This window comes from Salvelinus alpinus, chromosome 39 (assembly GCF_045679555.1).
Source record: "Salvelinus alpinus chromosome 39, SLU_Salpinus.1, whole genome shotgun sequence".
In the NCBI taxonomy this organism is placed as follows: domain Eukaryota; kingdom Metazoa; phylum Chordata; class Actinopteri; order Salmoniformes; family Salmonidae; genus Salvelinus; species Salvelinus alpinus.
Window position 1 is genome coordinate 7,354,629 of NC_092124.1, and position 12,912 is coordinate 7,367,540.

At 45.0% G+C, this 12,912-nt stretch overlaps 1 protein-coding gene across 1 annotated transcript; it reads left to right on the top strand.

Moving 5' to 3' along the window:
* Nucleotides 1–128: 128 nt before the first annotated feature.
* On the top strand, nt 129–7,439 carry LOC139566733 (uncharacterized). Its single transcript, XM_071388010.1, has 2 exons — nt 129–5,326; nt 6,262–7,439. Exons 1-2 carry the CDS (start codon nt 5,198–5,200, stop codon nt 7,177–7,179), a joined length of 1,047 nt encoding a protein of 348 aa, XP_071244111.1. The 5' UTR covers nt 129–5,197; the 3' UTR covers nt 7,180–7,439.
* The last annotated feature ends 5,473 nt before the right edge of the window (nt 7,440–12,912 follow it).

A 12,912-nucleotide genomic window follows, 5' to 3' on the forward strand; every position in this document is an offset into this window, starting at 1 on the left:
GGTTCTTCAGTGGCTCAGGAGTCAGTTTTGAAGAGCAAACTGAGGCATGAGGGACAGACGTGCTTCTGGTGGTTTTGTGGGCGCGTTTGTGCAAGAATGACGCTTTGCTCTGGCTGCAGATAGTAGTTTCTGTCCCGCTCGAAATTGTCTACTGCGGTGAGCGTTTGAGTGCCAGGTGGATATCGGGTAGAGGCGATGTCTGAGTTGGCTGGGCTGGATATTGCAAAACTTGAGGTTGCGTTTAAGGTAGTCTTTGAAGAGCTTTTTGGGGTCGGCCTGTCTTCTAGTGCCCTTGCTGCAGCTTGCCAAAGAAAATTCTGATGATGTGGCCTGTCCATCGGAGCTGTGCCTTAATGATCTTAGTCTCAATGCTGGTGCTGTTAGCTTTCTGCAGTACCTCCAGGTTGGAGACCTTGTCTTGCCGCCACATACCCATAATAGATCTTAGAGATTGTGCATGGAATGTCTCCAGCTGTTTGAATTGGTGACTGTACAGGGTCCAAGTTTCACAGCCATACAACAGAGTTAGGATGACTACCACATTCTAGATTTTCACCTTTGTGGAAAGAGTGATGTTATGGTTTAGTATTCTGTTCCTCAGCCTTTCCAATGACTGGCTTGCTTTCTGGATTCTGCTAGTTATTTCTTGGTCGAGTGAGCCATCCTTGGAGATGGTGCTCCCCAGATATGCGAAGTGGTCGACATTCTGGAGCTTGGATCCACTTAGGTGGATGCTGCGGACCACTGGGTTGGACAGGAGTGATGGTTGATGATTACATTTTTTCCCCAAGCTTTATCGAAGTTGTCCGCTAAAGACTGGAGGTCTGCCTCTGTGTGCGCAAGTAAGGCACAGTCATCAGCAAAGAGGGCCTTGCGGACAAAATGTTCTTGTGGTTTGGTCTTTGCTCTTAGCCTGCACAGGTCGTAGATTGAACCATCATCCCTGTATCTGATGTAGATGCCTGTTGAGGTCCTTAGTGGCATGGTTGAGGACGGCAGTGAAAAAGAGGTTGAACAGCATCGGGCTCAAGATACATCCTTGCTTGATGCCATTGGAGATGGGAAAAGCCTCAGAGATATCACCACAACAGTGGATCTGCCCTTGCATTTCGTCATGGAGTACACGTCATGGATGGCCTTTTGGGGCATCAGGTTTATGGTTGTGGGGTCGGACAGTGGATGGTCTGTTCAGGAGATTGCTTAAGTGTTCCACACACCTCTCTGCAATACTTGTTTTGTCTCTGAGGAGGTTTTTGTCATCTGCTGATCTCAGAGGTGATGTGCAGGATTTCACCGGTCCGTAGATGGTTTTGAAGAATTCAAATAACTGTTTGGTGCAGTGTGTGTCTGCATACATTTGTGTGCATTCTGCTAGTCCCTCCCACCATTGATCTTGCATCGATCGGAGCTGTTTCTGCAGTCTTTGCAGCAAGTTTTTGAACTTGTCTCTTTAGGAGGCAGATTGCAGTCTTGTCTTTCCAAAACAACCCCCAGAGTTATTTTCCTTCAGGAGCATCATGATTTCGTCATTGTCATTGGTGGGTTCTCTTTTTAGTGCCAATGAGTTTTGTTGCTGATTCCTGTACAGTCTCTTTGAACTCCTCACATTTTTCCGAAGGCGTATCCGAGGGGATGATGCGGTTTGCAAGTTGGGTATCCAAGCTGCCTTGCAACTGAGCCCTGAGGTGGGCATCTTGCAGCTTCCCTGGGGAGGGTGTAGATTTATTTTGTGCCGCCTTGGGTGGTTTGGCACGATGTACATACCAAGGATCGCTCTGACCATTCTATGTGCAGCACTCTTCCCCATGCATGGCTCTTGATGTCTTGACATCCTTAATGTCGGTCTGTCGCACAATGATATAATCCATCAGGTGCTTGGATCTTGGGTGCATTCATGTAGTTTTGTACTTGTCTGCTTGCCCGACGATGGTGTTGATGATGGCGAGGCTATGCTCTGAGCATTTGCTCTAGAGTAGAAGCCCATTTCCATTCATAGTTCCCACTCCATATTTGCTAATCACTCCTTGCCAGTTGGTGCTGTCTTTGCCCACCCTGGCATTGAAGTCTCCAGCAATGATTAGTTTGTCACTCCGGGGAGTTGTTGGATGAGTAGAACTGCTCTTTCATATTGTCAGGGCTTGGTAATGTAGGTGCATTGGCACTGATTATTGTGGCATGTCTGGTCTTGTTGAGAGGAATCCTGATTTTCATTAGCCTCTCATTTATGTCGGAGGGTAAGTCAAATAGAATACAATTTTATTGGTCACATACACATGGTTAGCAGATGATACAGCCCGACAGGATGCTCTCAATTGTGCACCTGTAAAAGTTAGTGAGGGCAAACTTGATGATTAAGTTGGAGGCGTGCATGGCCACGCAGTCGTGGGTGAACAGGGAGTACAGGAGGGGGCTGAGCATGCAACCTTGTGGGGCCCCAGTGTTGCAGATATGCGGAGTGGAGATGTTGTTTCCTACTTTCACAACCTGGGGGCGGCCCGTCAGGAAGTCAAGGACCCAGTTGCACAGGGCGGAGTTGAGACCCAGGGTCTCAAGCTTAATGATGAGCTTGGAGGGTACTATGGTGTTGAATGCTGAGATGTAGTCAATGAACAGCATTCTTACATAGGTATTCCTCTTGTCCAGATCGGATAGGGCAGTGTGTAGTGTGATGGCAATTGCATCGTCTGGACCTATTGGGGCGGTAAGCAAATTGAAGTGGGTCTAGGGTGACAGGTAGGGTGGAAATTACATGATCCTTGACTTGTCTCAAAGCACTTCATGATGACAGAAGTGAGTGCTACGGGGCGATAGTCATTTAGTTCAGTTCTCTTTGCTTTCTTGGGAACAGGAACAATGGTGGCCATCTTGAAGCATGTGGGGACAGCAGACTGGGATAGGGATTGATTGAATATGTCCGTAAACACACCACGGAGAAGGAGAGCCCACAGTCTGGTCGCGGGCCGTGTCGGTGGAACTGTATTGTCCTCCAAGAGCATAAAGAAGTTGTTTAATTTGTCTGGGGCCCACTACTGAAGTCTTGCAGGTGCCAGTGAAGATTGGTTCTCATGGCAAGTCCCAACCCATGTATTCTATCCTCATCGTTTGGTTTCCCTTTCCAGAAAAACGTTCAGTGATGGTGCCATCGTCAGCTAACCTTGTTTCACTCAGAGCTGCTATGTTGATCTTACATCTGCTCAGTTCTCTGGACAACAAGGGAGTTCTTCTCTCGGGATGTGTGACAGAGTTTTTGTCCATTATTGTTCTAACGTTCCAAGCAGCTATTATGAGCTTCTTTTTGACCAGTTTGCCTGTTTTTTCTTTTTGTTTATATTGCTTGTGTTTCTACCGTTTGGGGAATGATCTGCCAGCCACGGTAAGCTGGACAGATTCAGTAGGACAGGCGATTTATAGGGCACCTTTTCTAGCCCCTTCCCTAGGTTAAATTGAACAGTGCTGTCCTAAAAGGGCTGCTGAGACATCCAGGGTGCTGCCGAACATTTTCTCTGTCCTGGTTACGCAGATGAGTGGCCAATATCCTGGACCGCCAACATGCAAGTTCGTGGCTACGACTGCCAGTGAACATCTCTCCCTGTCCATTCGCCATTCCCCCACCACTGTAGGGAAGTGATGTTAGCATGAGTTACCTGTGCGTGAGTTAATTATAGTGGGAGAGCCGTTGCACTGAGAAAGTCCCACTGTCTCTGCGTCCAAAGCTAGGGCCCAGAGGCACGGTAAACGTTGCGGCTGGAAGTTTCTTCAGCTCCAGTGGATGGTCAGGGACATGTGTGTCCTACCTTCGTGCACTCCACAATGCATTGCTGCTATTTAACCCATAGGTGGGGTAGAGATTGACGGGCACCAGAGCATGTCTGCTCACTGGCGGGCCTGCACAACTCATCTCTGTGGCCCACTACTGCTCCGAGATCCCCTGTAGTTTAATATGAGGTCGCTCGATACCCAGTTACCATGTATTGCCACTGGGAGGCACTACATTAGTCTTGGTGGTGGAGAGGCTATGTACTGGCAGGGGGAGACTTACATACAGTGCATTTGGGAAGTATTCAGATCCCTTGACTTTTTCCGCATTTTGTTAAGTTACAGCCTTATTCTAAAATGGATGGAATTGTTTCCCCCCCTGTCAACTAGCACGCAATACCCCATAACGACAAAGCAAAAACAGGTTTAGACATTTTTGCACATTTATTAAAAATAAACAGAAATATTAAATTTACATAACTATTCAGACCCTTCACTCAGTACTTTGTTGAAGCACCTTTGGCAGCGATTACAGCCTTGATTCTTATTGGGTATGACGCTACAAACTTGGGACCTGTATTTGGGGAGTTTCTCCCATTCTTCTCTGCAGATACTCTCAAGCTCTGTCAGGTTGGATGGGGAGTGTCACTGCACAGCTATTTTCAGGTCTCTCCAGAGATGTTCGATAGGGTTCAAGTCTGGGCTCTGGCTGGACCCCTCAAGGACATTCAGAGACTTGTCCCGAAGCCACTCCTGCATTGTCTTTGCTGTGTGCATAGGGTCATTGTCCTGTTGGAAGGCGAACCTTCGCCCCAGTCTGAGGTCCTGAGCGCTCTGGAGCAGGTTTTCATCAAGGATCTCTCTGTTCTATGCTCCATTCATCTTTCCCTCAATCCTGACTAGTCTCCCAGTCCCTGCCGCTGAAAAACATCCCCACAGCATGATGCTGCCACCACCATGCTTCACTGTAGGGATGGTGTCAGGTTTCCTCCAGACATGACACTTGGCATTCAGACCAAAAAGTTAAATCTTGGTTTCATCAGACAAGAGAATATTGTTTCATGTTCGGAGAGTCCTTCTGGAAGGTTCTCCCATCTTCAGAGAGAAACTCTGGAGCTCTGTCAGAGTGACCATTTGGTTCTTGGTCACCTCCCTGACCAAGGCCCTTCTCCCCTGATTGCTCAGTTTGTCAGGGTGGCCAGCTCTAGGAAGTGTCTGGTGGTTCCAAACTTCTTCCATTTAAGAATGATGGAGGCCACTGTATTCTTGGACCTTCATTGCTCCAGAATTTTTTGGGTAACCTTCCCCAGATTTGTGCCTCGGCACAATCCCGTTTCGGAGCTCTACGGACAATTCCTTCAACCTCATGGCTTGGTTTTTGCTCTGACATGCACGGTCAACTGTGGGACCTTATATAGACAGGTGTGTGCCTTTCCAAATCATGTCCAATCAATTGAATTTAACACAGGTGGACTTCAATCAAGTTGTAGAAACATCAAGGATGATCAATGGAAACAGGATGCACCTGAGCTCAATTTTGAGTGCCATAGCAAAGGGTCTGAATACTTATGTAAGTAAGGTATTTATTTCTGTTTTATATTTTTTTATAAACAATTTCTAAACCTGTTTTGGCTTTGTCATTATGGGGTAAAGTGTGTAGATTGACCACTTTTTTAAACGTAATCCATTTAAAATAAGGCTGTAACATAATGTGGAAAAAGGGAAGGAGTCTGAATACTACTGAATAGCTGAAAGCAGCAAGCAGGCAGGCGTCAAGCACTAACTACCACTACACTACGGCACTAAATGCATCACACACAAAGTACTTTGACCATTTGACCAAGTTAACCACGTGTTGACTGACTTGGTTATTTTTGTGTCATTGCAGGGACTGAGTCTCCATTATACTTCATTCCTGAATCAACACATATGGCCATTTTTTATAATAAACTCCAATGGCTCCATATTGTTTGGTACTTAAATTTTTTTTTAACCTTTATTGAACTAGGCAAGTAAGTTAAGAACAAATTCTTATTTACAATGACGGCCTACCGGGGAACAGTGGGTTAACTGCCTCGTTCAGGGGCAGAACGACAGATTTTTACCTTGTCAACTCGGGGATTCGAGTAACAGTATAGCTTCCGTCCCTCTCCTCGCCCCTACCTGGGCTTGAACCAGGGACCCTCTGCACACGTCACCCACGAAGCATCGTTACCCATCGCGCCACAAAAGCCGTGCAAGGGGAACAACTACTTTAAGGTCTCAGAGCGAGTGACGTCACCGATTGAAACGCTATTAGCGCGCACCACCGCTAACTAGCTAGCCATTTCACATCGGTTACACTGGCCCAACGCTCTAGCCACTAGGCTACCTTAATTGAATCACATTGTTAGAGATGGGCTTGACTGTGGTTAACATTTATAATATAATGTCATGTTTCTGTGTGTACAGTAAAGAGTTTCTTATATAAACCTTTATGCTTTTCTGTACAATTTGTGTTTATAGTCTGCAGTCCATGAGGACCTGCTGATATCCGGTGTTGCTGGCGGGAGAGACTGGACCTCTGAAGCGGCTGGTCACAAAACCTGGCCCCTGACCAGGACCCTGGATCAGGAGCCGTCACTGTTCCTTCCCGAGTCAGAACCAGGACGGAACCACGAGGGACAGAGACTCCACCACGCAGAACACAACCAGTGGACAGGTGGACTGAACAACCTCAGTCCTGGTGGTCATCAGAGAGACAGAGGCTCGAGTCAGGGATCCAGTCTGCAGCCCAGACCCTTCTCTTCACAGTCTCAGTGCAGGGATGAAGCAGGGCCTGGGGCTGATAAAGATAGACCCTCCTGTTCCTATGATACAAACACCACAGTATCCATGATGAACAGAGCAGGTCACCCTGGGCTTCAGCCTTCACAGAGAGTGGTGGGAGACCCCCATGGTGGTACTCTATCGGGAAGCCTGTCTTTTCCTTCAGGGTCTCATCTAATGCCTGGTGACTGGGTTCATAGAAGACCTGGACCTGGGTCTAGCCTTCCTCAGTTACCTCATGGTTACCCCACCAATACAGACAGGGGCAGGATAGGGGTTCACCACAAGAAGTACTTAGCCTATAACACAGTGCACAATCCCAACAACACCGAAACGATGGCAAGAGGTAAAGGAGGGAGCTCAAAAGCTCCTGCTTCTACCTCCGCTGGTGTCATTGGGTCACAACGTGGGAAGCCGAATATTAGGGCAGACGCCGACAAGCCGTACAGCTGCGCCACGTGTGGGAAGCACTTCACTCGGGCAAACTATTTGAAGGAGCATCAGACAGTTCACACCAAAGAGAGGCCTTTCAAGTGCAAACTATGTTACAAGAGCTTCCCCTTCCGTAGTAACCTTATCAGACATAGGAGTGTCCACAATGGGGAGAAATTGTAGCAGTATGGCTTGAGATGTACACAGGGGATGTCAGGAAATCATTCTTTAGCTGACATAGTTATATTGTGAAGTGTCTTGGGGTAAGAGGGTAATTAACCACATACCCCTCATTAACCCTTTGTTAACTTGTAATTTGAAACAGGCTTGTGTATAAATACCTGTTTTTAGAGCAACAGTAAGCCTAGGCTACAACAAGGACAGTTGAATATTTATGTTATTGACGTGATGTAGATGGAATAAAGTCGTTCTATAAAATGTTACTCTATTTTTGCTAACACACTGTTCATTCTAAACAAGTCTGCTCTCTGCTTAAAAGATACTGATCATGGCAGATTTGACGTGTATTGTAAGAAGCAATACCGTATTTCAAAGAACAGAGGGCATACCTTTTTAGTTTAACCACCTCCTTTGAGCTTTGACGGCAACCAATAAGATCCTTTCTCTTCAGTGTTAACAGAAGTGGTGTGTCTTGATTTGTCTAGTTCTCTCTGGCCTTTTCTCATTTTGGCAAAAGTCCATCCTCTGCAGTAGTGTGGGGTATATGCAGGTAAACACCTACACCCACTTATTTTTCAGTGTGCATTGCGTATACACACTTCTTAATCCCCACAATGCGTATAAAAGTAGTGTAGTGGAGGTATACGCCGCTTCAATTAATAAGGCTGATGGAACAGATCAGAATATTTAGCTTAATGTTGATAAACTATTATTGCTTCACATTTTAGGTGCAGCAATGTGCACACAGCAGTAGGCCTAAGTGTGAATGTTCCAAAATGCAATTTCCAGGTAAACACCTTTCTAAAATGTGCACTGCACATTCAAGCGGTTTCCTGGACAGAGATGGAAATATCCATTACAAATTTAGAAAGAGGGGAGATCTAAAGATGCAACAGCTATCATGGGTTGCTAATACGACAAGGATAATGCCTTGGCTGTTAGACAATGAAAGAAAGAAAACCAAAGAAAGAAAACCAATCAAATTTATAAAGCCCTTTTTACATCAGCCGATGTCAAAGTGCTATACAGAAACCCAGCCTAAAATCCCAAACGGCAAGCAATGCAGAAGCACGGTGGCTAGGAATAACTCCCTAGAAAGGCAGGAACCTAGGAATGAACCTAGAGAGGAACCAAGCTCTGAGGGGTGGCTTGTCCTCTTCTGGCTGTCCTGGGTGGAGATTATAACAGTACATGGCCAAGATGCTCAAACGTTCATAGATGACCAGCAGGGTCAAATAATAATCATCACAGTGGTTGTAGAGGGTGCAACAGGTCAGCACCTCGGGAGTAAATGTCAGTTGGCTTTTCAGGAGAATGTATTAAGTCGTTATAAAATAATTGACCCCACGTTTCTATGGTGGGATTTTAGCTATAGGCTACTTTGAAGCAAGGTAAGACATGCCTCATAATATGAAGTAAAACGTCCAGGTTTCAAACAAATAAGGAACAGGAAAAATAAAGCAATGTTAATGACAGGCCTAACTGTCTACTGGTAGATGGTAAGGCATTCCAGAAAACCTTCTCAATTAAATGTTAACTAGCTACAAAGTAGCCTATGTCTACCTGTCAGAATATGATTATTTGCTTCAATCCAGTGGCCATTTGTTTTGCAAACTCATCTCACGTGCTACAGAAACACCACTAACCAAACGGTGCTAGGTGCCTGTGCGCTTCAATTAAAGGCCAACTACACTCAGAAACCAACATTTCGTAGATTTTTCCCAGACCTCAAAAGTGGTCTCCTGATGTGGTTTAAGCATTGTTATGGACTTACAACATCCAATGTTGTTTTTCTATTAAAAAAGTGTGACGTCCACTTTCCCTCTCCTCGATTACCTTTGACCTTTTTCAAAAGGAGGCCAGAGAGGACTGAGGAGGCTTCGGAGTCATAACGCAGACATGGAAGAATGGGAAGAAATGCACAAGGCTCAAACCTCCATCTTCTGAATATATACCTAGTAATGGTGTTAGAGTACAGATCAACTACTGAGTGCGAGAGCCTGTCTCTTGTTACAAGTAACCATGGCGGGAGGGACAGAGTTTGGAAGTGAGCCTGACCAGGATAAAGTACCTGCGGTGACAGGTGTGGTTGAGACTTCCAACGTTATCCCTGAGAATCCTATCAGAGATGATTTTTGACCGTTGGAAGTAAGGATTTTGGAAAAAGTGGATCCCTGCTTTTTGGCTGACCCATATGTTGTTTCAAGCTGGGTAAAAGACAAACTGGGAACTGTTACATCTGTCAAATTTTCGAGAAGGGGAAGGGTTTAGATTTTTTGTGCATTCTCTGCCCAGAGGCAGCAGATGCTCCATATCCCAAGCCTCGGTGATTTACCAGTGTTATGTTTTGCTCTCCAGAGCAGGGCGCCGCTCAAAGGAGTAATCAATGGGGCAGTGTAGAGGTGGATCAAATGGAAAAATTATATTCCTGGAGTTTGTGACGCGTGCCGTCATCCTCCGCCCAGAGGCAGCTGGCGCTCCGCGTCATGTGCCTCGCGGTTTTGAGTGTAGGTGTGCCGTTTAAAGGCACTTAGATATTGTGTCTTGCCCATTTACCTTCTGAATGGCACACATACCAAATCCATGGCACAATTGTCTAAAGGCTTAAAAATCATTCTTTAACCTGTCTTCTACCCTTCATCTACACTGATTGAAGTGGATTTAACAAGTGACCAATAAAGGATCTTAGACTGACCAGGTGAATCCAATGTAACTTGACATTTGAATACATTCAAAAAGATTTGCAAGCATAATTTACTACAACTATGAATATTCTGCTGTGAATCAAAAATATACTTGCAGATTGTTTATCTGCGCACATGCAGAATTCTGTCACTGTTGTCACGTTACCAAGAGAGTCTTAAGCTTGTAGAAAGTTTTGTAAATTTGTAGAAAGAGATTCGCAAGTTAAAGAAACTGGTTTGAGCAGCTTTGTTTTTTTTTTTACTCCTGACCAATTAACCAAAACCCCAGCCGCCTCATGCTGCAACCATTGGCTGAATCATTCTATCAATGAAAGTAACGTTACTCGGCCTGAAGTACGAGAATAAAACTACTTGAACGTTGTCATGGATTTTATATGTGTACATAGATTTTTTGGGTGAAAAGGCATGAGAGTAGTTTAACATGCGAAACACAATGGTGCATTTCAGACGAAATTGACAGCAGCTAGCTGGCTTCTGACATTCATACTAACTTTACTATCAACTGGCTAGCTTCATCAGGCAGCTTTAGATGAGAGGGGAAAACAAATAGATTTGATATTTAACCATATGATTAATGAAGTTGATATAAATGCCATTAGCTAGCTGTCAACATGTAGCTAGCTAACGTCAGCTGCATTGAAACTGCTGGGGGAAAAACTTCCACCATCGTCACTGTAGCAAATAATGTTAGGATTCTAGAAAATAAAAACTATATATATATATATATATATATAAATATATATTCAGTACCAGTCATAAGTTTGGACACACCTACTCATTCCAGGGTTTTCTTTATTTGTACCATTTTCTACATTGTAGAATAATAGTGAAGACATCAAAACTATGAAATAACACATGGAATTATGTAGTAACCCCCAAAAAAGGGTTAAACAAAATCAAACTATGTAATTTAGATTCTTCAAAAAGTAGGTCACCCATTGCCTTGATGACAGCTTTGCCCGTATTTGGCCATAATGTTAATAAGCTGACTGGTTTTAGACCACTAAATCAACCAACATAGCACTGCTAATTGCTCTACATTGAAAATACTGTGATTGAAAAAGAAAAATGCTGATTAAATTAATAAAAAAATGTAAGTTCATTATAATTTCTACACACTCTCTACCTGGTTTAAGTCTTCGATTCAGAATGTTGTATTTTTTCATTTAAAAAAAATATATTTTTTACTCAGACCCACCAGTTGAGAATTGCAGATGTAGGCTATATGATGCTCATAAATTCCTATTTCATTACTTCCATTCAAATACTTAATTTCTTTTCCTCCCAAGACACTTTTAATGAGAAAATGAATGCAGTTTATCAAGTTCATGCAAATTTTTTGTTGACACATGAAGAAGCACCAGAGGGTCTACACAGGAGAGAAACCCTACAGCTGCCCCAGTGAGAGAAGAGGAGAGAGGCTGTTTGCTTGTACGCACTGCGGGAAGAGGTTGTCAGAGAAAATCTGCTTCAGGATACACCAGCAGAAAATGCACACTAACCATGTATAGTGTATAGTGACATGTAGTAGTACTAGTTCGTTTGTAGTTAATTCTGTTGGTTTTGGATGTATTAGGGAACTGGATGAGGTGAACTGAGGAAAGAATGAGTATGGTGACATACACCCCACTGATCTCATGAGCCTTATTAATACATACCCCAGTTCTTACTCCCAGTCCCCTCCTGACCTCATCACTAACTGCAATGACTGCCTTCCTCCCTGGATACCCTCGCTCCCCTCAACCCGCTCAGTCTCCTTCACCCACACTGCTCCCTGGTACACCCCCCGAGCTACGCCAGTTAAAAGCCAGTGGACATCTGCAAGAGGATTGGTCTAGTACGTCATTCTCAAGCATACACTGTTAAAATAGAAGAACGCCCTCTCAGCTGCAAGAACATTTTACTACTCCGACATCAACTCTGGTAAAAACAACCCAAAATTCCTATTCTCCACAGTGAACCGCCTACTTCAGTCTCCTGAAAACTACCCTGCAGACCCCTCCCCCGAACAGCACCACAAGTTCCTGAACTTCTCTCCTGTCCTGACTGGCATAATAAACTCCCTCAACACTGGCATTGGTACCCTCCAGTCTCAAGAATGCTGCAGTTTCCCCATCCTCAAAAAGATGAATGTTGACCCTGATGTCATGAACAACTTTGTTCTTATGCCAAACCTTCCTGGAGCTGGTTGTGGCCACTCAACTACAACACCATCTTAACTTCAATAACCTTCACAAATCATTCCACTACGGTTTCCGCTCCAAACACACCTCTGAAACAGCCATGGTCAAAATCACTAACGACCTCCTTCGTGCAGCTGACTCGGGACTGCTATCCACCCTCATTCTCCTCCACCGGAGTGCAGCCTTCAATACCATCTCCCATCCACTCCTCGTGGAATGTCTGGCAGGTGTTGGTGTCATGGGTGTTGCACTCCTTGTTTTCCTCCTACCTCACTGACCGTCAACAGTTTGTGCAACTGAAATATCACAGACCAAGTTCACTTCCACTGCTATGCTGATGACACCGCGCTCTACCTCTCCACCAAACCCACCACTCCCCTCCCTCCCCTTTCCTTATCAGCTGCCTTCAAGACATTCGGAGCTGGATGAGCATGAACCTCCTAAAACGTACCAGTAACACAACAGAGGTCAACCTCATCGGGCTAGAAATCCACTCTCTCCAACTAGCACAACCTCCACATAGATGGTTTCCAGGTGCTCTGTCAACACAAGTCAAACGCTTCGGTGTCACCCTGGACAGTTCCCTCTCATTCAACCCCAAATAAAAACCATCACCAGGACAGCATTCTTTCACCTCCGCAAAATCTCCAGGCTCCGCCCCTCACTGTCACACTCCAGCACCAAAACCCTCATCCATGCCCTCGTCACTTCCCGTTTGGACTATTGCAACACTCTCCCTCCCAAACTCACCAACAGACTTCAACTGGTCCAGAACTCTGCTGCCAGAATCTTCACCTGCACCAGATCAAAAGAAAACATCACACCAATCTACACTGGCTCCCTGTGTA

What these genes read in the sequence shown, in the direction of transcription:
- LOC139566733 (XM_071388010.1), top strand. Translation starts at nt 5,198, where the DNA reads ATGTCCAATCAATTGAATTTAACACAGGTGGACTTCAATCAAGTTGTA. An exon ending in CAAAGGGTCTGAATACTTAT is followed by an intron (nt 5,327 to 6,261) that starts GTAAGTAAGGTA and finishes TTGTGTTTATAG; the next exon opens with TCTGCAGTCCATGAGGACCT.